The sequence below is a fragment of the Cyrtonyx montezumae genome, unplaced genomic scaffold (assembly GCF_038088225.1).
Source record: "Cyrtonyx montezumae isolate F1298 unplaced genomic scaffold, pur_monq_1.0 scaffold_85, whole genome shotgun sequence".
Classification (NCBI taxonomy): domain Eukaryota; kingdom Metazoa; phylum Chordata; class Aves; order Galliformes; family Odontophoridae; genus Cyrtonyx; species Cyrtonyx montezumae.
In genome coordinates, this window is record NW_027072095.1 from 307882 (window position 1) to 334108 (window position 26227).

General features: G+C 67.2%; 1 protein-coding gene across 1 annotated transcript; it reads left to right on the forward strand.

Moving 5' to 3' along the window:
* On the forward strand, positions 1-26227 carry KMT2D (lysine methyltransferase 2D). The gene is given in 55 exon segments (XM_065753866.1): positions 1-52; positions 167-296; positions 379-608; positions 979-1085; positions 1212-1374; positions 1498-1663; positions 1764-1878; positions 1971-2137; positions 2276-3204; positions 3411-3545; positions 3630-4480; positions 4636-4749; positions 5097-5207; positions 5297-5401; positions 5614-5795; positions 5890-6054; positions 6323-6432; positions 6521-6565; positions 6669-6890; positions 6969-7112; positions 7193-7309; positions 7493-7617; positions 7775-7964; positions 8133-8207; positions 8619-8723; positions 8884-9054; positions 9350-9434; positions 9535-9779; positions 10053-10126; positions 10222-10272; positions 10404-12104; positions 12296-12469; positions 12548-12699; positions 13197-15178; positions 15329-15452; positions 15533-15620; positions 15764-15830; positions 15932-16164; positions 16738-19695; positions 19781-19921; positions 20002-20166; positions 20301-20451; positions 20554-20635; positions 20714-20889; positions 21264-21412; positions 21490-21625; positions 21706-21839; positions 22141-23305; positions 24437-24573; positions 24684-24814; positions 24939-25198; positions 25201-25223; positions 25727-25800; positions 25906-26014; positions 26118-26227. Coding segments are annotated over 55 exon segments (16083 nt in total). The 5' UTR covers positions 1-3; the 3' UTR covers positions 26211-26227.

Here is a 26227-nt window from a genome sequence, read left to right on the forward strand (position 1 = left end):
AGGATGGACGAACAGAAACCGCCCAGCGAGGACAAGGAGGCGGATGCGCCAGGTGAGCGCGTGCCAGGGTGCTGTGTGTGTATGGGGGGTGAGGGGGGGGTCCTCAGCCCCCCCCCCCACCCCATGGCACGAGGGTGTCCGTTCCTGATGGCCGCTTTCCCCGCAGCCGACGCGGCCGCGTCCTCGGAGGAGATGGGTAGCGCCGAGGGGGACCCCCTGAAACCCCCCGAAGGAGCGTCTGTGGGGCCGGAGCTGGAGAGCAGCGCGGACGCCGAGCGGCCTGGCGAGGCTGGGAGGTGAGGGGGGGAGGTTTGGGGGGGGGGGGGTGTGTGTGGGGGGGGAGTTCTGCGTGTCCCTTATGCCCTCTGTCTCTTGCAGCACGCCAGCCCGCCGCTGCGCCCTCTGCAACTGTGGGGACTGGAGCCCGCACGGGCAGCGGGAGCTGCAGCGCTTCGAGCCGGCGCCCGACTGGTTGGAGAGGCTGAGGGGGCAGCAGCCCCATGAGGGTCCCAGTGAGGCCCCCCCGGAGCTGGGAGCGCCGGGTGGTGGCCTGGCACAGATTGGATTCTCCGAGCGGGTGTCAGCGGTGCAGCTCTTCGAGCCGACGGGTGAGCGTGGTCCCAACATGGGATCCCCTTGGGGTTCTCCCCATCCCCTGGGCTCCAGGGTTCTCCCATCGTTTTGTGGTACCCCTTGGGTCCCCCTCATCCCATGGACCCCTTGGATCCCCTTCTGTCCTGCAGTGCCCTCAGGGATCCCCTTATCCCCTGTCTCCCTGGGATTGCCCCTCGTTCTGCGATTCTTCGATCGCCCCTCTTCCTATGGTACCCTATTGGGGTCTCCCCTCATCCCGCAGTCCCCTTTGGGTCCCCTCATCTCATAGTCCCCAGTGAGCCATGGTCACTCCGAGATCCTCCCCCCCCACTGTCCTTCATTCCCCTTGGGGCTCCCGCCCCTGATAACCCCCCCCTCCCACAGGGCACTGCTGGGTTCACCGCTGCTGCGCAGCCTGGTCCGCTGGCGTGGAGCAGGACGCAGTGGGGCTGACCGGTGTGGGGAGAGCTGTTTTCTCAGGGATCTCACAGGTGAGCAGGGGAGGGCAAGGGGTGGGGGGGGGGGTGGGGGCGTGGGAGCTCAGCCTGGACCCACCACCAAGGCACGGGCAGCATTCCCCCCCCTCCGGCCCTGAGCTCTGCCCGCTCTGCTTGCAGAAATGTGAACACTGTCGGCGGATGGGGGCCACCATCCCGTGCCGGGCGGCCGGCTGCCCCCGCTTCTACCACTTCCCCTGCGCCGCTGCCGGCGGCTCCTTCCAGTCCATGAAGACTCTGCGGCTGCTGTGTCCGGAGCACGTGGCCGAGGCGGTGCAGATGGGTGCGTTGGTGTTGGGTTCTGCCTCATCAGTGAGGAGCCGGGGGTGCACGGGGGCAGAATCCAGCACTGGGACCGGCTGCTGGTCTTTACTGGTGTCGCTGATCTTTGCCTGTCCCGTGACAGAGGACGCACGCTGCGTGGTGTGCGACGGGCCGGGCGAGCTGCGGGACCTGCTCTTCTGCACCAGCTGCGGGCAGCACTACCACGGCTCCTGCCTGGACATCACCCTGACGCCCCACAAACGCTCGGGGTGGCAGTGTCCCGAGTGCAAAGTGTGCCAGACCTGCAGGTGAGGATCCCCCCCCCCCCCCCACACTGTCGTGACTCCTCACACTGGGGATGGGTGCAGGGTGGAAGGAGGGGGCTGACGTCCCCGCCGTGCCCCGCAGGCAGCCCGGTGAGGACTCCATGATGCTGGTGTGCGAGGCGTGCGACAAGGGCTACCACACCTTCTGCATGGAGCCGGCCATCGAGGGCGTCCCCGCTGATTCCTGGAAGTGCAAGGTGCGCCCTGCAGCCCCGTCCTCGCTTTTTGGGGGGAGCGCTGGGGTGCCTGGACCCCCTCCCTCCCACCTTGATGTGCCTCTGCCCCTCAGAACTGCCGGGTGTGCTCGGATTGTGGCCGGCGTCCGTCGGAGCTCGACCCTGGCTGTCAGTGGCACCGGAGCTTCTCAGTGTGCGAGGGATGCCAGCAGCGGCGTGCGGCCGAGGAAGCCACCAGGACACAGGAACGAGCCCCCCAGCCGGACCCCCCTGCCCAGGCGTGAGTTGGGATGAGAGAACAGTGGTGGGGGGGGGGGGGTCCTGGTTGTGCCCCCTTTGTGGGGTTATCACAGCCCTGGGGGAGGGAGGGAGGGATGTCTGCAGCCCTGAGCCCCTCGCTGTGTCCCCCCCCCTCCAGGTTGGTGTCCCCTGAGCGTGGTGAGCCGGTGGAGATGCCTGTCCCTGCACTGGAGCCTGAGGCTGTGGGGCACAACGAGGAGCTACAGCCCGAGGGGGACCCCGAAGGGACACCCCCAGGCCCTGAGAAGTCTCCACCCGGGGAGGTGACCCCCGAAGAGCCGCCCCTTGAGAAGTTGCTCCCCGATGAGCTGCCCGCCGATGTGCAGCCCCCCGATGAGCCACCACCCCATGTGCTGCACCACAACGAACCCCCTCCTGATGAACTGCCGCTCGGGAGCGCTCCCCTGGATGAGCTGCCCCCTAATGAGATGGCCCCCAGCGAGACCCCCCCTATCGAGACCCCCCCCATCGAGACACCCCTCGATGCACCATCTCTGGATGAGCTGCCCCCTGCTCAACCTCCCCTCAGTGAGTTACCCCCACGAGAGCTGCCCTTGGAGAAATTGCCCCTCGATGAGCTGCCCCTCCAGAAGTCTCCCCCCTGCAAGCCCCCCATCAGCGAGCTTACCCTTGACGAGCTGCCCCTGGATGAGCGGCCCCCCGATGAGCCCCGTGTTGATGAGATGCCCCCCGAAAAACCACCACTGGACGAGCAGCCCCTCGAAGAGCAGCCCCCTGGAAAGCCCCCTCTGGATGAGCAGCCCCCTGTTGAGCTGCCTTCTGGAAAGGAATTACTTGATGAGCAGCCCCCTGAGGAGCTGCCCCCCGAAAAGCCACTGCTGGATGAGCTGCCCCTCGCTGAGCAGCCCCCCCAGGAGCCGCTCCCCAGTGAGCAGCACCTTGATGAACTGCCCGCTAACGAAGCTCCTCTTGATGAGCTGCTGCCCAAGGAGCCCCCCATCAGCGAGCTGCCACCTCCTGAGGAGCTGCACCCTGAGGAGCCGGCCCCCTGCGAGCTGCCTGCTGAGGAGGACCCCAAGCCGCCGGGTAAGTGGGGACCCCCGGATCTGTCACTTTTCCCACTCCGTTCCCCGTGGAAGAGTGGCTTTCACGCTTGGGTTTCTTGGCTCCTTGCCTGTTTTCACGCTTTGATGCCATACTATGGGGCATGTGAGGGGCTGGAGGACCAAACCAAATGGTGCAGGGGGTGAAGGGCCCCCTGTGGCCCCCCTGACCCGTGCCCCATCCCGCAGGTCTTCTCCCTGAGGTGGCTGTGGCAGAGGAAGCTCCTGAGCTGGCCCCGGAGGTGCCCCCTGAAGAGGAGATGGAGCTGGAGCCAGAGCCATTGCTGCCCCCCGAGATGGCACTGCCACCCCCAGCTCCCCCAGGTGGGTCTGGAGGCACGCAGGAGTTGGAGGGAGGGATCTCTGCTGGGGGGCTACATCATCATTGTCCCCATCTCCGACCCCCAGATCTCTGCGCTGTCTCGCCCGCCCGCCCTCCAGACCCCTTGCCTCACACCACAGAGGATGAAGTGTCTGAGCCACCCACCCCAGCCCTGCCTGAGCCCCCCAGCAGCCCCGGCACTGCCATGGACACAGAGCCCCCTGGCTCCCCGCCGCCCCCCCTGGGCTCCCCTGCCTGCACCCCGGCCCCTGCTGAGCCCCCCGAGGACGAGGAGATGGAGATGGGTGGTGGTGAGGGCGACTCATTGAGAAGCCCCCCTGGAGATGGCCCCCGTGCCAGCCCACCCCCAGAGCTGGGGCCCTTCCAGGGCCTGCCTGAGGAAGAAGAGGAGGAGGAAGAAGAAGCACCGAGGCTGGAGAGGGAGGGTGCCAGCGGGAGCTCCCCACCGCTGAGCGAGGAGGATGGGCTGGAGGAAGGGCGGGCAGGGGGGATCTCCGAATCCAAGGGGTCCCCCCTGCTCCTGGAGCCGGAGGAGCTGGGCCTTGAGACCCCCATGGAAGTGTGTGCAGCTGGGGAGAAGCTTCTGGAGCGTGGGGACGAGGGGGGCCCTGAGCCACCCACCCTGCGTCCCCGTCCCGATATCCTCAATGAGATCTCCAACCTGAGCCAGGGGGACACGAGCAGCAGCTTCCCCGGCTCAGAGCCGCTGCTGGGCTCGCCAGACCCCGAAGGTGGGGGCTCGCTGTCCCTGGAGCTGGGGCCGGCCTCGGGTGACACCAGCCTGCAGAAGGAGGATGCGGGCTCGCTGCCGATGGGCGCTGAGACCGACGACTCGCTGCTGTTCGAGCCGGCCACCAAAGGGGACGTGGACAAGGGCCGGAGGCGCAGCTCCCCGGGGCGATCCCGGGTCAAGCAGGTACAGGGAGGGGTCCCCAGCCCTCACGGTGTCCCCCCCCATGGCGATGGGGTGGGATGGGGGCTGTGCTGGGGCGTGTGGTGGGTTCTGGCCGGGTCGCCCCCCCCCCCCCCTTCTCCCAGCTTGCTATAACCCCACTTTCCCCTTGGCCCTAGGGTCGCAGCAGCAGCTTCCCCGGGCGGAGGCGCCCCCGAGGTGGGTCCCATGGCACCCGGGGCCGGGGCCGTGCACGCCTGAAGTCGACCACCTCGTCTGTTGACACGCTAGCAGTAAGGCTGGGGTCGGGGCGGGGGGCTGGGGTGTCCCCGAGCTGCTAGGTGACAGGGCTGAGAGCCGAGCGTGTCCCCTCCATCCCCATCCCCTCCATCCCAGACCCTTGCAGTAATGGCTCAGGAGTCCTCAGGGTGCTGCAGTGGGGTGGGCTGGGGTCCTGGAGGCAGCGCTGTGGGGTGCGGGGGCTTCAACCTTCCAGCACAGGGCTGGTGCAGAGCTGCTCCCTGGGGAAGAGGGCTGCTGCTGTGTGCGTCCTTGTGCCCCCTGGGCTGTTGCTGTTGCCCACCAAAGTGCGTGGCAAGTGGGGGGGTCCCTGGGCCTGAGCCCCCCACTCTGCCCTCAGCTCGCCGACGTGGAGAGCTCGCCCAGCAAGGAGGAGGACGAAGACGATGACGACACCATGCAGAACACGGTCGTGCTCTTCTCCAACACCGACAAGTTTGTGCTCATGCAGGTGAGCAGGGTGCTCTAGGATGGGAAGACGGGGGGGGGGGGGTCACGTTCCTGCATCCCCCCGGCTCCCCTCCCACCTCCTTCCCGCAGGACATGTGCGTGGTGTGTGGCAGCTTCGGGCGTGGGGCCGAGGGGCACCTCCTGGCGTGTTCCCAGTGCTCCCAGTGCTACCACCCCTACTGTGTCAACAGCAAGGTGAGTAGTGCTGGGATCCACCCTGGGGGTGGCCGGGGGAGGGGGGTGGGGGGGGGTCTGTGTTGTGCCCAGTGTCCCCTGTGGCCGTGCCGATGGCCTGGGGGGCACACGGGGGGTGGGGTGGGGGGGGTGATGCCGCATCTGTGTTGCTGTGCGGTGCTCCTGGTTGCCCGCTCCGGCTCTGCCCTCTCTGCTCACTCCGCTGTCCCCAGATCACGAAGGTGATGCTGCTGAAGGGTTGGCGCTGCGTGGAGTGCATCGTCTGCGAGGTGTGCGGCAAAGCGTCCGACCCGTCCCGGCTCCTGCTCTGCGACGACTGCGACATCAGCTACCACACCTACTGCCTGGACCCGCCGCTGCAGACCGTGCCCAAGGGCGGATGGAAGTGCAAATGGTGCGTGGGGGGGGGGGGTAGGGTCCCTGGGAAGCACGGGGGAGGGCTGTGGGGGGGGGGGGGGCCGGCACTGAACCCCGTGCCCCTTCCCCAGGTGCGTGTGCTGCGTGCAGTGCGGGGCGGCTTCCCCCGGCTTCCACTGTGAGTGGCAGAACAACTACACCCACTGCGCGCCGTGTGCCAGCCTCGTGGTCTGCCCCTTCTGCCGCGAGAAGTACGTGGAGGACGACCTGCTCATCCAGTGCCGGCACTGCGATCGGTGAGCCCCACAGCGTGTGGGTCACGGGGGTTGTGGGGTGGGGGGGGTTGGGTTGTGGCCCTGTTCGTCCCAGTTTGAGCCTCTGCTTTGGAGCTGCGTGGCGGTGTCCTGTGGAGCGTGCACCCCGGAGGTTTCCTGCTGCCTGGAGCTGTTCTGCGTGGGGCTGTGTCCTTGCTCTAAAGCATCCCAGAAGGGGGGGAGGTGCTCCGTGGGGATCTGGTGTCTGTGGGGTGGTTGGGGTGTGTGTTGAGTCCCCGCTTGCCCGCAGGTGGCTGCACGCAGCATGCGACAGCCTCTTCACCGAGGAGGAGGTGGAGCAGGCGGCGGATGAAGGCTTCGACTGCAGCGCCTGCCAGCCCTATGTGATCAAACCAGCTGGTGAGCACCTGGGGTGGGGGCACCCGTGGGGTTTGGGGGGCTGTGGGGCAGTGAGGACTCGCCTCTGTGTCTGCTTCTCCCCCTGCAGCGCCTGCGCCTGCCCCAGACATCTTGGCCAAGGCCAAGGAGCCAGGTACGTAGGGCGCTGCGGTGGGTGCCACCAGCTCCTTGGGGTGTCCTGGCTGTGCCCCCCCGCTGCCTTCTGTCCCTGCTGACACCGCCTTTTGTCCCTGCAGAGCCGCAGTATTTCCGCTTCGAGGGCGTCTGGCTGACAGAGACGGGCATGGCGGTGCTGCGCAACCTCACCATGTCCCCTCTGCACAAGCGGCGGCAGCGCAAAGCCCCTCCTCGTCTGGGTGCCCTGAATGGGGATGGGGGGCTGGAGGGGGGCGACCCCCTGGGCCCTGACGACAAGAAGGATGGCGACCTGGATGCTGACGAGCTGCTCAAGGCTGAAGGTGCGCCTTCCCCGGTGGGTGAGCTGGAGGGGGGGGTGCCACAGGGACCCCCGCTGACGTGCTCTCCCCGTTTGGCAGTGGGTGTGGAGCACATGGAGTGTGAGATCAAGCTGGAGGCTCCAGCCAGCCCTGACCGTGACGTGGGGGCCGACGTGGACTCGGGGAAGGGGCTGGAGGACCCGGATGAGTGCAAGAAGAGGAAGCGCAAACCGTACCGACCTGGTGAGTGCTGCCCGTGGCCGCCCCCGGGGAAAACCTCCACGGACCCACGGTGACCTCTGTGTGCTCCTCTGTCCCCCCAGGCATCGGTGGCTTCATGGTGCGGCAGCGCAAGTCCCACACTCGCCTGAAGAAGGTCCCGGCGGTGCTGGCTGATGTGGGACGCGAGGGACTGAGCGCCGAGGGGCACCCGGAGGAAGGTAGGAACCCACTGAGCCTGACCCCCACCCCCTTTTTTTGGTGTCCCCCATTCCCAGGGGATGGATTGAGACTGGAGTGGTGCGCTGTGGGGTGCTGCGGTAGTGCCATACTGGAGGCTTTCCTGCAGTATTTGGGGGCAGCCTCGAGGAGAGGAGGTAATGGGGTGGTAATGCTGTTCGTAGGAGCTCCAGGGGACCTCCCTGCAGAGGGTGGCCTGGATCCGGGCTCAACCGAGGGGGACGAGAAGAAGAAACGCCGTGCACGGAAAAAGAGCAAACTGGAAGACATGTTCCCTCCGTACCTGCAGGTGGGGTGGGCAGAGGGGGGGGGCGGATGGAAACGAGTTTGGATGGGAACAAATGGGGATGGGAAAGACGACGGGGGGAGCTGTCGTGGCTGGGGTGGAGGTGATGGGATGGAGGAGGGGGGGTACTGGGGCACTGACTGTGGCTTCCACCTTGCAGGAAGCGTTTTTTGGGAAGGCACTGATGGACCTGAGCCGGAAGGCGCTGCTGGCAGCGGGCGGTGTTGGGGACGGAGCTGCCCGCCCCTCCCTGGCTCAGGGTGCCCCACGGCACAAAGGGGACCCCAGCGTGGCAGGGGCTCTGCAGGGGATCCCCCCAGAAAGGAGGGAGATCCCCGCTCATCCCCGAGGTGAGCCCAGATGGGAGAACTTGAACACCAGCTCAGAGGGGCTGATGGAGGCATAGGGCTAGGGGAGAGCGGGAAGGGAGTGGCTACCCAGGGGTGTTTGGGGGGAGATGGGGGGGGTTGGCACCCCCAGGGAGGTGCTCAGCCTCACTGAAGCTCTGTGCTTGGAAGGGGATGACAGCACAGATGGCAGTGCCACGGCTCTGGACGATGACGGCAAGGATGATGCGAAGGGCGAGGATGCGGGTGAGCCCTGGGACCCCGATTCCCCCCCCTAACCCCCCCCCAGGCCCCCAAGTCTGTGTGGAGCCAGTTAGGAGCAAACCAGACTCCAGGCCAAGTCCTCCTGCGGCCTTCGGGAGGGGGCCTAGAGTGTCTCCCACCATAGAGACGGGGCTGCTCTATGGTATCCACGGCAGTCTAGGCGGGGTGGGACCTGCTGGGTGAACTCTATGGTCTTGCAGGGTTACTAGTAGCAACGGTGATCATAGAGTTTTGCCTAGAGCGCCCCCGGGCGGTGTGGCGCCCTGCCTGCCCTGGAGGTCCAGGAGTTGGCTTTAGCGGCCGGGGGGGGGAGTGGCAATGGGACTGAGCCTTGGGGGGGGAGGGGTCCCAGCGTGGGGGGTCTGAGGGCATCACTCCAATCCCTCCTTGCAGGGACTGATGACCCCAAGGACTCCCCGAACCGTGGGGACGCTGAGAAGCCAGCCACCCCTGGGGAGGGCGCGCTGAGCTCCGACCTTGACAAGATCCCCACGGAGGGTGAGGGCCCCCCCCACCATCACCTCCTTCCCCACCCCCAGCTCCCCTCTAGGCGGGGAGAAGAGGAGCGAGATACCCCCCCCCCAGCACCATCCCCGTGGCTCCTTTCCGCTCCCTCAGTGTGAATTTCGGGGCTCATCTCTTCCTTTTCCCCCCACAGAGCTGCCTAAGATGGAGAGCAAAGACGTGCAGCAGCTCTTCAAGGACGTGCTGGGCTCATCTGAGCGTGGGGAGCAGCCCCTCAACTGCGTGGAGGGCAGCGGTGCAGGGCAGGACCCCGGCCGGGCCCAGCGTCCCTTCCTGCAGGGAGAGCTCCAGCTGCCAGGGCAGGGTGGGTGCTCACAGGGTGTAGGAGGGGGGCAGGAACCCTCCCCCCCACCCCACTGTCTGCCCTCAGTGAGCAGATGCTCCGTCTCCCGGTTCTTCCTTGTTTCTTTGGGAATTGAATGGGAAAACATTTGCGAAGGGGTGGGATTTTCTGTTGCAGAAAGGATTTTGGGGGCTTCACGGAGGGGATTTTGGATCGGGGGGCACGGGGTTGGGATTTTGTATTGTGTGAAGGCTTCTCAAGGATGGGCGCAGCCCGGCAGCAGGCCTAATAGTGCAACCCCTCCCTTCACTTGCAGGGAGCGTTTCGCTGGGCTCGCTCTCTGGATCCGTCTCCCTGGATTCGTATTCAGGGGTCTGCCAGTCCCCGTTCCTCGATAACCGGTACGTGGGGCCCCACGGGAGATGGGGCAGCCCTTCACAGTGGGGGCAGACACAAGGTATTAGGGTTCCCCTTCTCCCTGATGCTTTGTTACCCACGCAGGGAGCGGAGTGGCTTCTTCAGCCCGGACCACTGTGAGCCCGAGAGCCCCTGGGCCAGCAGCTCGGCTGCCACCACCCCCTCGACCCCCACGACCCCCACAACGGAGGGCGAGGGCGACGGGCTGTCCTACAACCAGCGCAGCCTGCAGCGCTGGGAGAAGGACGAGGAACTGGGCGAGCTCTCCACCATCTCTCCGGTGCTCTACGCCAACATGAACTTCCCCAACCTCAAGCAGGATTATCCAGGTAGGGCTCTGGAGGGGGTGCTGGGGTGGATTGGGATGCGATGTGTCACCGCAGTCCCCGTTTGGAGGAGCAGACCCCTCTGCTGTACGGCTGTAGGGTTGAAGAGCTCCTTGCAGCAGTGGTGGGGGATCTCGCTGCCAGCTGTTGGTCCTGAAGGGGGAGGGGAGGGGGTTCCTAAGGTGTTCTGGGTTGGGGGGGAGGGGGACTCGCTGTACATGGGTTAATGCTGACTTTTTCCTCTCTCTGTGCCCTCTGTTGCTACCGGACTCCCAGACTGGTCGAGCCGCTGCAAGCAGATCATGAAGCTCTGGAGGAAGGTCCCTGCTGCAGACAAAGCTCCCTATTTGGTGAGCATCTGGGGGGTACACGGGAGTGGAGGGGGGGGCTCAAGGGCTGCCGGATGGGGGGGGCCGCGTGTCAGCTGCCTTTGTGTTTTTGTTAGCAAAAGGCCAAAGATAACCGGGCGGCTCATCGCATCAACAAGGTGCAGAAGGTACGTGCTGCAGCCAGAGGTGCCCGGCGGCCCTGTCCCAGTCCTGGGGGGTCCTGCCCCGTTAAGCCCCTTCCCCAGCCCCATCGGGGGAGGTGGGCACACTGCCCTGATGGCCGGGCTCTCCTCTGCAGCAGGCCGAGAGCCAGATCAACAAGCAGACCAAAGGGGAGGGACTGCGGAAACCGGAGAGACCCTCGCTGCACCTGCGGATCCCGGTGCCGCCGGGGACACAGCCCGTGTACATCAGCAGCCCCCCAGCTGCGGGCGAGGGCTTCCTGAAGCCGGGTCCTGGAGGAGGAGGGGGGCCGGAGTCACCCAGCGAGCTCTTCCTCAAGCTCCCACCCCAGTCCCCTGCCCAAGTGCCTTCGCACGACCCCTACGGTGCTGCGCCCACCTACTCGCTGGAACCCCGCTTTTCCTCACCCCTGGGCCAGAGCCCCACTTCGGGCGCTGCTTTCCAGCCCTTCCCCAGCCAACCCCTGGCTGCTCCCCGCTCCGTCCCTGGCTCCCAGTCCTCTGATTTCCACCCCACTCCCCCCGGCACCCCCCGGCACCAGCCTGGGACCCCTGACCCCTTCCTGAAGCCCCGGTGCCCCTCTTTGGACAACCTCTCGGTGCCGGGGAGCCCCGGTGCCCGCCCTTCCGAAGCTTTGCTCTCTCCCCCTCCTTTTGGGGAGCAGAAGAAGGGCTTGGAGGTGAAGAAGGAGGAAGGGGGGAGCCTGGGGGTCTGCTCCCCCAGCTACACACCCACCGTGGGCTACGGAGACTCCCCAGGTGGCTCTCACCTCTCCACTGCGGAGCTGAAGGCTGCCGATGTCTTCAAAGCCCCCATGACCCCTCGGGTCTCTCAGGTAGAACCTCAGAGCCCGGGGCTGGGGCACCGTCCCCCCGACCCCCATCCCCTGGCTCCCTCACCCCCCTCTCACCCCGATCTCTACCGCCAGTCCCCTTACTCCGACCCCTACGCGCAGCCCCCGCTGACCCCTCGGCCGCAGCCCCCTCCCGACGCCTGCTGCTCCCTCCCACCCCGCTCTCTGCCCTCGGAGCCCTTCTCCCGGGTCCCCGCCAGCCCCCAGTCCCAATCCAGCTCCCAGTCTCCGCTCACCCCCCGGCCTCTCTCCAACGAAGCATTCTGCCAATCGCCCGTCACTCCCCGCTTCCAATCCCCGGATCCCTATTCCCAGCCCCCCTCCCGGCCCCAATCCCGGGACCCTTTCACCCCTTTGCACAAACCCCCCCGGCCCCAGATGCCGGAGCCGGGCTTCAAGCCGGGCCCGCTGTCCCACAGCCCGGCAGCCAGCGGGGGCTTTGGGGGCACCCTGGCAGGAGAGCCCCACACCAAGGCACCACCAGGTGGGCAGCAGCCCCCCTTCACCCGCTCCCCCGGTGCCAGCGTCTTCCCGGGCAGCCAGCCCCCCATGCGCTTCACCTTTCCCCCGGCCGTCTCTGAGCCGCTCAAGGGCTCCCCATCCCACCAAACCCATGGGATCAACAGCCACTTTGTCCCCGGCAAACCCCAGAGCTCAGCCTACACCTCGTCCCCCGCTTTCCACCAAGCCAGCAGCCCTCTGGGCACGGGGGCTTCTGACCCCACTTACAGCCTCTCCCCGCTCCGGCCGCCCTCGGTGCTGCCCCAGCAGCCCCCCACCGCCCCACAGCAGCCGGATGCCGGCATCGCCTTCCTGCCCCGAGCTGCAGTGGGGGCTGAGAAAAGGGAGGAGGCGACTGCGGGGCTCTCAGCACCCCCAAACCGTGACCTGGCCGAGCTGCCTGGCGGGCAGGACGGGGCCGTGGGCGCCATGAGCCAGTCGGAGCTGGAGAAGCAGAGACAGGTGAGGGCTCACTATGCGTCCTTTTGGGTTTGGGGTGGGTTGTGAGAGGAGAACGCGTGGGTCTCCGTGGTCTGCGCTGCACCCCCAGAGCTGTGCAGGGCGGCACGGCGCAGGGTCCGCCTCGTGGTGGCTTGGGACGGGCCCACCTCTCTCTGTGCCCCACTCACCCCCTGATGCTTGCATCCCCCCAGCGCCAGCGGCTTCGTGAGCTGCTCATCCGCCAGCAGATCCAACGCAACAGCCTGCGGCAGGAGAAGGAGAACGCGGCAGCAGCGGCCACGCCGTCCCCATCGGGCTGGGCCCCCGACTCCAGCAGCCAGCCCTTCGAGCTGAGCCGCGGCATGGCCGCCTACCAACCGCCCCAGGTAGGGCACAGCACGCAGGGGGACCCCGGGGAGGCCGCGGGTGGGTGGGCAGGGTGATGCCGTGCCCTTCTCTCCCAGGATAAGAGTCTCCTGGGGACGTTGCCCGCTGCGGGTGGCAGTGGGAAGCTGCCTGGCTCCGTCATGGTGCAGGGGGCCACGTTTGTGCAGGATGAGCGGCTCTCCCGGCCCCCGCCCGCTGCCACGCCGGCTGCCATGGACATCAATGGGAGGTGAGCGCTGCGCGGTGGGGGTGGGGGATCCCCCCTGGGTGGAGACGACAGAGAGGTGCGTGCCCATGGCGTTTGGAGGACTCTGTGTAGGGAGATGGGGCTGCTGTGGGATCAGGATGCTAGGGGGTGTCCCGTGATGGTGAGTTTGGGGCCGTGGTGGTGCTGGGTGGGGTCAGGATAGTGTAGGATGTCCCTTTGAATGGCCTCAAGTTGTGCCAGGGGAGGTTTAGGTTGGATGAGGGAAAATTTCTCTGCAGAAAGGGTCGGTAAGCGCTGGAACCGGGGCCCCAGGGATGTGGTTGAGTCACCGTCCCCGAACTTGTTTGAAATCTGTTCGGACGTGGTGCTCGGGGACACGGTTTAGGGTTATCAGAGTTGGGGTAGCGCGGTTGGACTCGATGACCTTTGAAGCTCTTTTCCAACCGGAGCAGTTCTGTGTCTCCGTGCATGGTGGATTTGGGGCCGCAGCGGTTCCCCAACGCCGTGGTGTTTTGCAGGGCGCCGGTTGGGCCCCCCCAGACTTTCTACCCCCGTGGAGTCTTCCCGACGCTGTCCCCTCAGCAGCACCTCTGGCAGCAGCAGCAGCAGGCGGCCCTGCGTGTCCCCGTCACCTCCCGCTTCGCTCCCCCACCCGCCACCACTCCCGTGGGCACCCTGGGCACCCGCCTTCCCGCACCCACCGAACCGCTGCCCGCATCCCCCGGCACCCTGGGTGCTCCCTTCATCGAGCTGCGACACAACGTGCAGAAGGGACCCGCTGGGATCGTGGGCTCCCCCTTCACCCCCCAACCCCCCCGGCCTCGCTTTTTCCTGCCCGGAGACGAGGGCACCCCTCAGCCCCTCTGCGCCCCGGTGGTGCCCATGCAGGCGCTCCCCGCCCCGGCGCTGCAGCCCCAGAAGATGCCGGTGGTGCCACTGCCGCCCGCGTCGCCGCAGGGCACCGAGATGAGCAACAGCCACCACCAGCTGCACCCCAAAGCGGTGCCCCCCGCCCCGCTGCCCACCCCCGGGCTGGAGCTGCAGCACGTCCCCCCACGCCCGCTGTCTTCTGGCTCTGCTCTGCGCCCCGATGGCACCAAGGACGGCACCGCTCCGGCCCCGGGGAAAAGCCACCTGAGCCTGGAGGGCGGGCGGCTGCCCTGCGAGGTGCCGGTGGAGCCCGACTTGGACGACGACTTCGGCTCCCACAAGGACTTGGAAGACGACGACGATTTGGCGAACCTGAGCCTGGATCCGGACGTGGCCAAAGGGGACGATGATCTGGGGAACCTGGACAGCCTGGAGACGGCGGACCCCCACCTGGATGACTTGCTGAACGGCGACGAGTTCGACCTGCTGGCTTACACCGACCCCGAGCTGGACACCGGCGACAAGAAGGACATCTTCAACGAGCACCTCCGCCTGGTCGAGTCGGCCAACGAGAAGGCCGAGCGCGAGGCGCAGCTCAAGACGGAGCCAACGGGGCCCAGCTTGAAGCTCCCTGACCCCGGGGATGGCAAAGACGCCGCGCCAACGGCGGAGGATGCGCCCAAAGAGGGACCTGTGCCCCCCGACCCCACCTTCAAGGCACAATCTGTGGAGGTGAAGGCGGCCGCGCTGCCCACCGACGTCAAACCCAAACTGGAGGATGGATGCCTGAAGACCTCACCTTGCCAGTTCACCGCTGGCAGCTCCCAGCAGCTCCCTGTCAAGTCGGAGGCCCTGCAGGGCACCGATAAGATCTCAGCGTCGCTGGGGCTGGGCCTCAAACCCAGCCAGACCCTCCTGAGCCCCAGCGCTGCCCCCGCTCGCCTCGGCTTGACTCATTTCCCAAACAGCTCCACGCTGGAGAAGGATCCCTACGTCAGCGCCGGGCGCGGGTTGGCCCCTGCCCAGCTGGGCAGCCAGAGCAACCCCTTGTTGGAGAAATTCGAGCTGGACGGCGGGGCGCTGGGGCTGGGCAGCGCGCGGCACTCTCCAGCCGACGAGCTGGACAAGATGGAGAGCTCTCTGGTGGCCAGCGAGCTGCCCCTGCTCATCGAGGACCTCCTGGAGCACGAGAAGAAGGAGCTGCAGAAGAAGCAGCAGATGTCGGCCCACCTGCCGCGGGGTACCCCGCAACTCCCCGCCCCGGGGCACCCCATGCTGCACGCGGCCACGCAGCCCCTGGATGCACAGCCACCCCGCATGGGCACCCCACAGCCCCCCCTGCAGCTGGGGCTGGTGGCCAGGCCGCAGTTAATGCCACCGCAGCCCCCCCGGCTCGGGAACCCCCAGCAGAGCCCGGCGCTGGGCCCCCACATGGGCATGGCCTCCGGGCAGCCCCACGTCCTGGGCCCTCCCCACGGCGTGCAGGTGGCCCTGGCGCAGCCGCAGCAGAGCCAGCAGCAGGTGCTGGTGCAGAAGCCCATGGCTGGGGTGCAGCCCCCCACCCTGGGCCTGAAGCCCCCCCAGCTCGTCATGCAGCAGCAGTTGGCCAACAGCTTCTTCCCGGACACGGGTAGGTGGTGCCTTGATCTCATGGTCTGGGGTGGCTGGGTTGCCGCTCAGAGGCGATTTTGGGTCGGAGATGTGGGGCTGCAGCCTGGCCCAGCTGTCAGCCCGGGGTGATTGCACGCAGGGATTAATTCTGTCCCATCTCTTCTCACAGACCTGGACAAGTTTGCTGCTGAGGACATCATGGACCCCATTGCCAAAGCGAAGATGGTGGCACTGAAGGGCATCAAGAAGGTGATGGCCCAGGGCAGCATTGGGGTGGCCCCGGGGATGAACAGGTAAGGGGCACAGTGGGGCTGTGGGGCGGGGAGGACCCATCGGCCGCATCTCACCCCTCCTCTCTGTGTCTCCCCCAAAGGCAACAGGTTTCCCTGCTGGCCCAGCGGCTCTCGGGCGGCCCGGCCGTCTCAGAGATGCAGAACCACATGCTGGCAGGGGGCGGGCAGGTGAGCGGGGTGCAGTGGGGCAGTGCCCTCCCCAGTGGGGCTGGGGTCCCGTGCTGGGAAGGAGCTGTGTGCACCAACAGCTTTGGTTGCCCCTGGGTGAACGGGGGGCTGCGGGGAGGGGGCTCAACGCTTCTCTGTTTCAGGAACGGAGCGGCACTGACCCAACCCAGGCTCGGCCCAACCCTCCCACCTTCGCACAAGGTGTCATCAGTGAGTACTGAGACAGCACGGGGGGGGGGGTGGGCTGTGGGAGGGGGTCATCCTGCTCCCAAGGGCTGAGCTGAGCCCCCCCTTGCTCCCCCCCCCTGCAGACGAGGCCGACCAGCGGCAGTACGAGGAGTGGCTCTTCCACACGCAGCAGCTCCTGCAGATGCAGCTGAAGGTGCTGGAGGAGCAGATCGGAGCGCACCGGAAGTCGCGCAAAGCGCTGTGCGCCAAACAGCGCACGGCCAAGAAGGCGGGACGGGAGTTCCCCGAGGCCGACGCCGAGAAGCTGAAGCTGGTGACGGAGCAGCAGAGCAAGATCCAGAAGCAGCTGGACCAGGTATGGAGGGGCTCTGAGGGGGTGGGGGTGTCCTTGAGAGGGGGTGGGGGGGGGTCCTGGAGGGGCTCTGAGAGGGATGGGGGTGTCCTGGAGGGGCTCTGAGAGGGATGGGGTGTCCTGGAGGGGCTCTGAGAGGGATGGGGTTCCTGGAGGGGCTCTGAGAGGGGGTGGGGGTGTCCTTGAGAGGGGGTGGGGGGGGGTCCTGGAGGGGCTCTGAGAGGGATGGGGGTGTCCTGGAGGGGCTCTGAGAGGGATGGGGTGTCCTGGAGGGGCTCTGAGGGGGATGGGGTGTCCTGGAGGGGCTCTGAGAGGGATGGGGTGTCCTGGAGGGGCTCTGAGAGGGGGTGGGGGTGTCCTGAAGGGGCTCTGAGCGGGGGTGGGGGTGTCCTGGAGGGGCTCTGAGAGGAGATGTGCGTCCTGGAGGGGCTCTGAGAGGGGGTGGGGGTGTCCTGGAGGGGCTCTGAGAGGGAGGGGGTGTGTGTCCCGAGTGGGCTGCCCACCCCTGGTGCTCACTGCCCACCCCCTGGTGCTCACTGCCCACCCCCTGGTGCTCGCTGCCTTCCCTCCCTGTAGGTGCGGAAGCAGCAGAAGGAGCACACCAACCTGATGGCCGAGTACCGCAACAAGCAGCAGCAGCACCAGCACCAAGCCTCGGCCGTCATGGCCCTGAGCCCCTCGCAGAGCCCCCGCCTCATGTCCAAGCTCCCCGGGCAGCTCCTCTCGGCGCACGGCATCCAGCAGCCTGCGGGGACCGTGGTGGGGGCCCAAGGTCTCGGCCAGCAGCCCGGGCAGCCTGGGGGGCTGCGGCTGCCCCAGGGCGGTGTGTCCATGGCCATGCAGCAGGGGCTGTCCTTCATGGGCCAGCAGGCAGTGGGGAACGCCCCGGTGCCCGGCACCTCCAATGCTTTCTTCTCCGGGAACCCCGCGCTCCGTGGGCTGAGTGCCGACAGTCGTCTGATGCAGGAGAGGCAGCTCCAGAGGATGCAGCTGGCCCAGAAACTGCAGCAGCAGCAGCAGCAGAACATGCTGGGGCAGGTGTCCCTGCAGCAGCAGCAGCAGCAAGGTGTCATGGGCCAGGCACCCATGCAGCAGCAGAGTGTCATGGGCCAGGTGTCGATGCAGCAGTCGGGTGTCATGGGACAGGCAGCGATGCAGCAAGCAGGGGTGATGGGACAAGCTTCCATGCAGCAACAGGGCATCATGGGCCAAGCATCCATGCAGCAGCAGCAGGGCGTCATGGCACAGGCGTCGATGCAGCAACAGGGCATCATGGGCCAAGCATCCATGCAGCAGCAGCAAGGCATCATGGCACAGGCGTCGATGCAGCAGCAGAGTGTCATGGGACAGTCCTCCATGCAGCAGCCAGGCATGGCTCAGGGCTCCATGCAGCAGCCAGGCATGGCTCAGGGCTCCATGCAGCAGCCAGGCATGCTGGCACAGACAGCAATGCAGCAGCCCGGTGTCATGGGACAATCCTCGATGCAGCAGCAAGGGCTGATGGCGCAGACATCGATGCAGCAGCCCGCTGTTATGGCACAGGGCTCCATGCAGCAAGCAGGGGTCATGGGCCAGGGCTCCATGCAGCAGCAGCAGGCTGTGATGGCGCAGACCTCCATGCAGCAGCCGGGCGTCATGGGACAAGGCTCCATGCAACCAGCAGCCATGGTAGGGCAGCCCAGCTTGCTGGGGCAGCAGCAGCAGCCCGCAGCCACCCCACAGCCAGGGGCCGTGGGGCAGCCCATGGTGCCCAAGCAGCCGGGGTTGATGGGCAGCCAGCAGAGCCTGCTGGTGCAGCAGCTCTCACCCCAGCAGCAGCAGCAGCAGCAGCAGTCGGGTTTGCTGGGCCACGCACCGGGGCTGCAGCACCAGGTGGTGCTGGGCCACCCCCCACCCCAGCGGCAGGTCCTGCTGGCCCCCCACCAGCAGCGGGTGCTGGGCTCGCCGCAGACTCCGGGGGTGCTGGGCCACCGGCTCGTGCTGTCCCAGCAGCTGGGGCAGGCGCGGGCGCTGCTGGCTCCGCAGCAGCAGCAGAACTCGGGGGCTGCAGCCCAGCAGGGCCTCCTGGGGCTGGGCCAGGGGCAGCCCCCGATCCAGCACTTTCCGCAGCACGGGGCGATGGGCCAGGCCCCCTCTGTGCTGCACCTGAGTCAGGGAATGCAGCCTGCCCCGGCGGTCCTGGCCGCCAAGGAGCAGCCTGGAGGAGTGGAGGGGGGGAGCACCCTGCCCGTCGAGGGCAGCGAGAGTGGGGGGCAGCTGCACGGAGGGGAGCAGCAGGGCCCCCCCAACCCCGTGGCGCTGGGTGAGCCCCAAGCCCCCAAGCACCAGGCCGAGCTGGGGCAAGGGCAGCAGCTCCTCTTGGGCTCCCCTCAGCCGGGGGTCCTGGGCTCCGTGCCCACCCAGCCGGGGCTGCGGGCGGCTGGCACGCCGGGCACCCTGCTCGCCCCGCCGCAGAGCCCCGGGGCCGCTCGCCCTGAGCCACACGGGGACGCTGCGGGGGCTGCAGAGCCGGGCAAGGGGCCGGTGGGGACCCCCCAGGGCCAACCGCAGCCCCCCCGGCTCCAGAGCCCCAAAGCAGGGGTAGCGCAGCCGGGGGGGGGTCCCACGGCACTGTCCCCGGGTCTCCTGGGGCAGGTGCCGGGGCCGCTGATGGGTCAGATCCGGGCTCAGCTCCAGGGGGTCCTGGCCAAGAACCCGCAGCTGCGGCACCTGACACCGCAGCAGCAGCAGCAGCTCCAGGCCCTCCTGGTGCAGCGGCATCAGCAGAACCTCCTGCAGCAGAATCAGACCCTCCGCCAGCCCGGCCCCTTCCCTGGGCAGCCCCCGGAGCACGGCACCCAGGCACGCCAGCCCCCCCGCCCGATGGGACCCCTCTTCCAGGCCCGGCCTGGGGTCCCAGCAGAGGAGCAGGGGGCGCGGGGGCAGCCCCCCACCCCGCAGCAGCCCCTGGCTGAGCTGGTGCAAGCAGCCCTGACTGCCCGTGGTCCCCAGCCCGGCCTCGTCCAGCTCCCCACACCCTTGGCCCCCTCATCCCTGGGTGTGGGCTGTGCCCCCCAGCAGCTGGCCAGCCCTGAGCAGAGCCCCCAAGAGCCAAAGAAGACGTCACCGGGGGTCCCGGCCTCAGCCCCCAGCCCGGCAGAGCAGGGGCTGGCACCCGATGCAGCACGCTGGGACCCCGAGGTGCCCGGAGCAGACCCGGCCGACCCTGGTGAGACCCACATCAATGGGGCTGAGCCCCCCCAGGTGCTGGTGAAGCAGGAGCCGAAGGAGGAGGCGGCAGCGGTGGTGCAATGCGAGGCGGATGGGGATGAAGCAGCCAAAGCGGAGGCCAACGGGGAGCCCGGTGCTGCTCAAACCAGCGGCCCCGCGGGGCCGGGCGGCCGCTCCGAGGCCGGGCACCTCCTGCTGCAGAAACTGCTGCGAGCCAAGAACGTGCAGCTGTCAGCACAGTGCCCGGGAGAGCTGAACGGGCACGCGGAGCACCGGGGCACCGCGATGGAGCCGCGGCCGCAAGCGGTGCTGCTGGGCCGGGAGGTGAGCGGGCATGCTGCGGGACAGGGGCTGGGGGGTGGGGGGTGCTCTCAGGGACGGGCTCTGCATGGGTCTTCATGTTCCCCAGGACCCCTCGATCGCCCGCAAGCCGGTGGCTGCCAAACCCAAGCGGGTGCAGAAGGGCACCGAGCGGGTGCCGGCTTCCCGCAAGAAGCTGCGCAAGGACGAGGGGCTGCGCCCTGGGGACGCCCTGATGAAGCTGAAGCAGGTCCGGGGCCGTGGGCCGCGGCGTGGCACCGTCCCTGCCCCCCGTGGGCCCGTCTCCCGCTCACACCTCTCTGCCCGCAGGAGCTCTCGCTGCTGCCGCTGACCGAGCCGACCATCACGGCCAACTTCGGCCTCTTCGCGCCCTTCGGGAGCAGTCCCATCAACGGGAAGAGCCAACTGCGCGGCGCCTTCGGCAGCGCCGTGCTGGACAGCGTGCCCGACTACTACTCCCAGCTGCTCACCAAGGTGAGGGGGCTGCTCCTGCCTCCCCCGCCCCAATCCGTGTCCTGTGTGTGTGTGTGGGGCGGCGGGGGGGGGTCCTGGCTCGTAACGTCCCCCTCACGCCCCGCTGTCCCACCCCCCCCCCCCCCCCCACCCAGAACAACCTCAGCAACCCCCCCACGCCGCCCTCCTCGCTGCCCCCCACGCCGCCCCCCTCCGTGCAGCAGAAGATGGTGAACGGTGTCACGGCGGCCGAGGAGATGGGGGAGCAGCCCAAGGACGCCGACTCGGCCCGTGAGCCCCAGAAAGGTGAGCGTGGTCAGCACAGCCCCGTAATGCCACCTGCCCCCCATCCCGTGCCCCCCCATCCCGTGGCACCCATCCCGTCCCCTTTGCCCCGTCCCCATGCAGACACGCCGGCCGTGGAGGTGAAGAGCCTGGACCTGCTGGCAGCTCTGCCCACCCCTCCGCACAACCAGACCGAGGACGTCAGGTGAGCCACCCCGTGGGGTGACATCGACCCCTGCCGTGGGTCGTGCCGGCGCGGCCCTGACATCGTTTGTCCCCATAGGATGGAGAGCGACGACGACAGCGATTCCCCCGACAGCATCGTCCCCGCCTCGTCCCCCGAGAGCGTGCTGGGCGAGGAGCTGCTGCGCTTCCCCCTGCTCAGTGAGGCCAAACCGGAGCTGGAGGAGCGCGTGCTGTCCCCCATCATCCCCATCATCCCCCGGGCCAGCATCCCAGGTGGGCGTGGAGCAGGCAGGAACGGGGCCAGGGGCACCTGGCAGGGATTTGTGGGGCACATGGACCTGTGGGAGTGGTGCAGGAGGGTCCTGGAGGACCCACAGCGTTTTATTGGGGTTGGGGTACGTAGAAGGGATCGTATGGACTTGTAGGAGTGGAGTACGGACCGGTGGGGCAGAGGGGCCCTGTAGGGCCTGATTGCAGTAAGTGTTTATGGGGAATTGAGCCACTGAGTGGTCTTGTGGGGTCTGTGACAGCGGGGTCCCTGAAGACCCACTCCTAGCAGCGTTCCCGTGGGAGCCCAGGGCATCTTAGGTGGGCTCGTGGGCAGCGGGGGGGTCTGGGTGACTGATCCCTTCTCCCCCCACCCCCAGTGTTCCCCGACACGAAACCCTTTGAGGCCACAGAGCCCTTTGGGGCACCCCCAGGGAAGGTGGGGGCGGCCGGCCCCGGTGCCCCGTGGGAGAAGGGCAAGAGCAGCGAGGTGTCCGTCATGCTGACGGTGTCTGCGGCAGCTGCCAAGGTGAGCAGAGGGACGGGGGGAGGGGAGGGGGGGGTCCCTGTACGGTGACACCCACTGCATCCTTGCGTCCCCCCCAGAACCTCAATGGGGTGATGGTGGCCATGGCCGAGCTGCTGAGCGTCAAGATCCCCAGCTCCTACGAGGTGCTGTTCCCGGACGGCCCCATGCGAGCGGCCGTGGTCGAGGCAAAGAAGGTGGAGACGGACGTGTGTGGTGAGCATCCGCCGTATCCCCCCCGTGCCCCCCGCCCCCTGTGCTGGGTGCTCTGCGACCGTCCTCCGTCTGCGTTGCAGGGATGCTGGGGGGCAAGGAGAAGGTGGTGCTGGGGGGCAAGGAGAGCAGCTCCGAGTGGCTGAAGCAGTTCGATGCGGTGCTGCCGGGGTACAGCCTGAAGGGAGAGCTGGACCTCCTGACACTGCTCCGACAGGTCGGCGGGGCCCCTGGGGTGGGGAGGGGGACGTGGGGGGCTCGGTGGGGGGGGGGTGTGGTCCACACGGGGCTGTGGTGGAGGGGTTTGTGTGTGTGTGTGTGTAAGGGTTTGGCTGTGGGAGGCACCGGGAGGGGTTTCTGGGGGTCTCTGTGGGACTGAGGTTTCCCTGAGGTGCTGAGGTCCCGTGTCACCGCAGGGAAGGGGTTGGGGATCTGGGAGGTCCTTGTAGGGTGACACGTGGGGAGCTTAAGGGTGGGAGCCCATCGGGGTGCTCTGACTCACATCCCCCACGCTACAGGAGAGCCCCGTACCCGAGAAGGCCCTGCACCACGGCTACGTCAACAACGTCTCCAACCTGGACGTGCGGCAGCTCTCCGTCATGCCCCAGGAGCCCTCTCCCCCTCTGTCCCCCTCCGTCCCCTCCCCATCCAGCCCCGCTGAGGCCGCCAGGGTCCCCGAGGCCGCCCACGAAGGCCCCCCGGCCCCCTCCTCGCCGCCGCCCCCTGCCCCTTCCCCAGCCCCCAGGGAAGAAGGGGCCGCAGCCCCCCACTCGCCGCCCCGCTTCAAGCCCCGCTCGCGGCCGCCGGAGGACGGGGACGAAGCGCGGCCCCGACTCAAGAAGTGGAAGGGGGTGAGGTGGAAACGGCTGCGCTTCCTGGTGACCATCCAGAAAGGGGGGGCCAAGAGGGATGGCGACAAGGAGATCGCCGAGTTCATCGACAAGCTGGGCACCACGCTGCGCCCCGACAAGGTGCCCCGCGACCTGCGCAAGTGCTGCTTCTGCCACGAGGAGGGCGACGGTGCCACGGACGGGCCGGCCCGCCTGCTCAACCTCGACCTGGACCTCTGGGTCCACCTGAACTGCGCCCTGTGGTCCACGGAGGTGTACGAGACGCAGGGGGGGGCTCTGATCAACGTGGAGGTGGCCCTGCACCGCGGGCTGCTCACCAAGTGCTCCCTGTGCCAGAAAACCGGGGCCACCAACAGCTGCAACCGCATCCGCTGCCCCAGCGTCTACCACTTCGCCTGTGCCATCCGTGCCAAGTGCATGTTCTTCAAGGACAAGACCATGCTGTGCCCGCTGCACAAGCTCAAGGGGCCGTGCGAGCAGGAGCTCAGCACCTTCACCGTCTTCCGCCGCGTCTACATCGAGCGGGACGAGGTGAAGCAGATCGCCAGCATCATCCAGCGCGGCGAGCGGCTGCACATGTTCCGCGTGGGGGGGTTGGTCTTCCACGCCATCGGGCAGCTCCTGCCCCACCAGATGGCCGATTTCCACAGCGTCACGGCCCTCTACCCCGTGGGCTACGAGGCCACGCGCATCTACTGGAGCCTGCGCACCAACAACCGCCGCTGCTGCTACCGCTGCACCATCTGCGAGAACAACGGGCGGCCCGAGTTCGTCGTGCAGGTCATCGAGCAGGGCCTGGAGGATCTCGTGTTCTCCGACTCTTCGCCCCAGGGTGAGCTGGTGGGGGCTGTGTCCCCCCCACCCCCATTGGTTTGGGATGCCATCCCAGTTCCCAGTCCCGTGATCCCATCCTGGCTCCCAGTCCCACAATACCATCCCAGTTCCCAGTCCCATGATCCCATTCCAGTTCCCAGTCCTGTGGTGCCACATCCCAATTCCCAGTCCCATGGTGGTATATCCCAGTTCTCAGTCCTGTGGTAATATTTCCCAGTTCCCAGTCCCACGATGTCATCCCAGTTCCCAGTCCTGTGTGCCTTCTCAGTTCCCAGTGCCCCAGTGTCATATCCTCATTCCCAGTCCCGTGGTGCCACATTCCAGTTCCCAGTCCCATGATCCCATCCCGGCTCCCTGTCCAACGATGTCATCCCAGTTCCCATTCCCATGGTGACACATCCCAGTTCCCATTCCCATGGTGGTATATCCCAGTTCCCAGTCCCGTGGTGCTACATGCCATTTCCCAGTCCCGTGTGCCATCGTGGCTCCCAGTCCCATGATGTCATCCCAGTTCCCAGTCCCGTGTGCCTTCCCAGTCCCATGATCCCATCCCAGTTCCCTGTCCCACAGTGTCACCCCAGTTCCCAGTCCCACGGTGGTATATCCCAGTTCCCAGTCCCACATGCCATCCTAGTTCCCAGTGCCCCAGTGTTCCCAGTCCTGTGGTGCCACATCCCAGTTCTCAGTCCCATGATCCCATTCCAGTTCCCAGTCCCGTGTGCCTTCCCAGTCCCACGATCCCATCCCAGTTCCCAGTCCCACGATCCCATCCCAGTTCCCAGTCCCACAGTCCCATCCCGTTTCCCAGTCCCACGGTCCCATCCCAGTTCCCAGTCCCACGATCCCATCCCAGTTCCCAGTCCCACAGTCCCATCCCGTTTCCCAGTCCCACGGTCCCATCCCAGTTCCCAGTCCCACGATCCCATCCCAGTTCCCAGTCCCACGATCCCATCCCAGCTCCCAGTCCCACGGTCCCATCCCAGTTCCCAGTCCTATGGTGACATATCCCAGTTCCCAGTCCCCAGATGTCATATCCCAGTTCTCCCTTCCCACCCCCAGCTGTTGTCCCCCCCCCGTGGGTTTGGGGTGCCACGTGTGGCCCCAACGCCGTTCCTTTCCCTTTTGGCAGCCGTGTGGAACCGGATCATCGAGCCGGTGGCGATGATGAGGAAGGAGGCCGACATGCTGCGGCTCTTCCCCGAGTACCTGAAGGGCGAGGAGCTCTTCGGGCTCACGGTGCACGCGGTGCTGCGCATCGCTGAGTCGGTGCGTGGGGGGGGGGGGGGGTCCTCCCTTTGGGGAAGGGCTGCTGCTGGGGGTGCTGCTGCTTGACCCCCTGTCCCTTTGCTCCCCCCTCTCCCCCCCCCCCCCTTCAGCTGCCTGGTGTGGAGAGCTGCCAGAATTACCTGTTCCGCTATGGCCGCCATCCGCTCATGGAGCTGCCGCTGATGATCAACCCCACCGGCTGCGCCCGCGCCGAGCCCAAAATCCTCACCCACTACAAGCGGTGAGCGGGGCCGGGCCGGGGGGGTGGGGGGGGGATCTGCTGCCATCCCACAGAACTGGCACCCCGAGGTTGGGGGGGGGGGGGGGAGGGTCCCTCGGCTCTGACCCCTTTGGTTCTTCCCAAGGCCGCACACCCTGAACAGCACAAGCATGTCCAAGGCTTACCAGAGCACCTTCACGGGCGAGACCAACACGCCGTACAGCAAACAGTTCGTGCACTCCAAGTCCTCCCAGTACCGCCGCCTGAAGACGGAGTGGAAGAACAACGTGTACCTGGCGAGGTCCCGCATCCAGGGCCTGGGGCTCTACGCCGCCAAGGACATCGAGAAGCACACCATGGTCATCGAGTACATCGGCACCATCATCCGCAACGAGGTGGCCAACCGGAGGAGAAGATCTACGAGGAGCAGGTGGGGGGGGCTGGGGGGCACGGGGGGGTCTCTGGGGGTCTGGATGGGACAGGTGGGGCACGGAGGGTGATGGATGGGACGGGTGGGGCGCAGGGGGTGCTGGATGGGGCAGGGGGGGGTCTGGATGGGGAGGTGGGGCGCAGGGGGTGTTGGTTGGGATGGATGGGGGGCTGGATGGGGCAGGTGGGGGGCTGGTTTGGGCAGGTGGGGCATAGGAGGTGCCGGATGGGATGGGTGGGTCTCTGGATGGGGCAGATCGGGGTCTGGATGGGGTGGGGGGGGGCAGAGGGGAGTCTGAATGGGGAAGGTGGGGGTCTGGTTGGGGCAGGGGGGGGCACAGGTGGTGCGGGAAGGGGGCATGAGTCTCCAGTGTGGGACAGGGGGCTCTGGTTTGAGCACGGGGTCTCTGATGGGTTATGGAGAGGCTCTGGTTGGGATGTGGGGGCTTCAGGGCGGCTGTGACCCCCCCCCCACACACACACACACTCCTTTTTCCCCCTCAGAACCGCGGCATCTACATGTTCCGTATCAACAACGAGCACGTCATTGACGCCACGCTGACGGGGGGCCCGGCCAGGTGAGCACAGAACACTGCGTCCCCCCCATACATATAGAGGGACCCCCCCCAGGTGCTGATACCCCCCCCAGGTGCTGATACCCCCCCCCCCGCCCCCCCCACCAGGTACATCAACCACTCGTGCGCCCCGAACTGCGTGGCCGAAGTTGTGACCTTCGACAAGGAGGACAAAATCATCATCATCTCCAGCCGGCGCATCCCCAAAGGGGAGGAGGTCAGGAGGAGGGCTGGGGGGGGCCTGGGGGGCTCGGGGGGGGGGAGGACAGCAGTGAGTGACTCCCTGCCTTCCCCCCCCCCCACCCCCCCTCTTCCCGCAGCTCACCTACGATTACCAGTTTGATTTCGAGGACGATCAGCACAAGATCCCGTGTCACTGCGGGGCGTGGAACTGCCGGAAGTGGATGAATTAAAGAGGGACGGAGGAAGA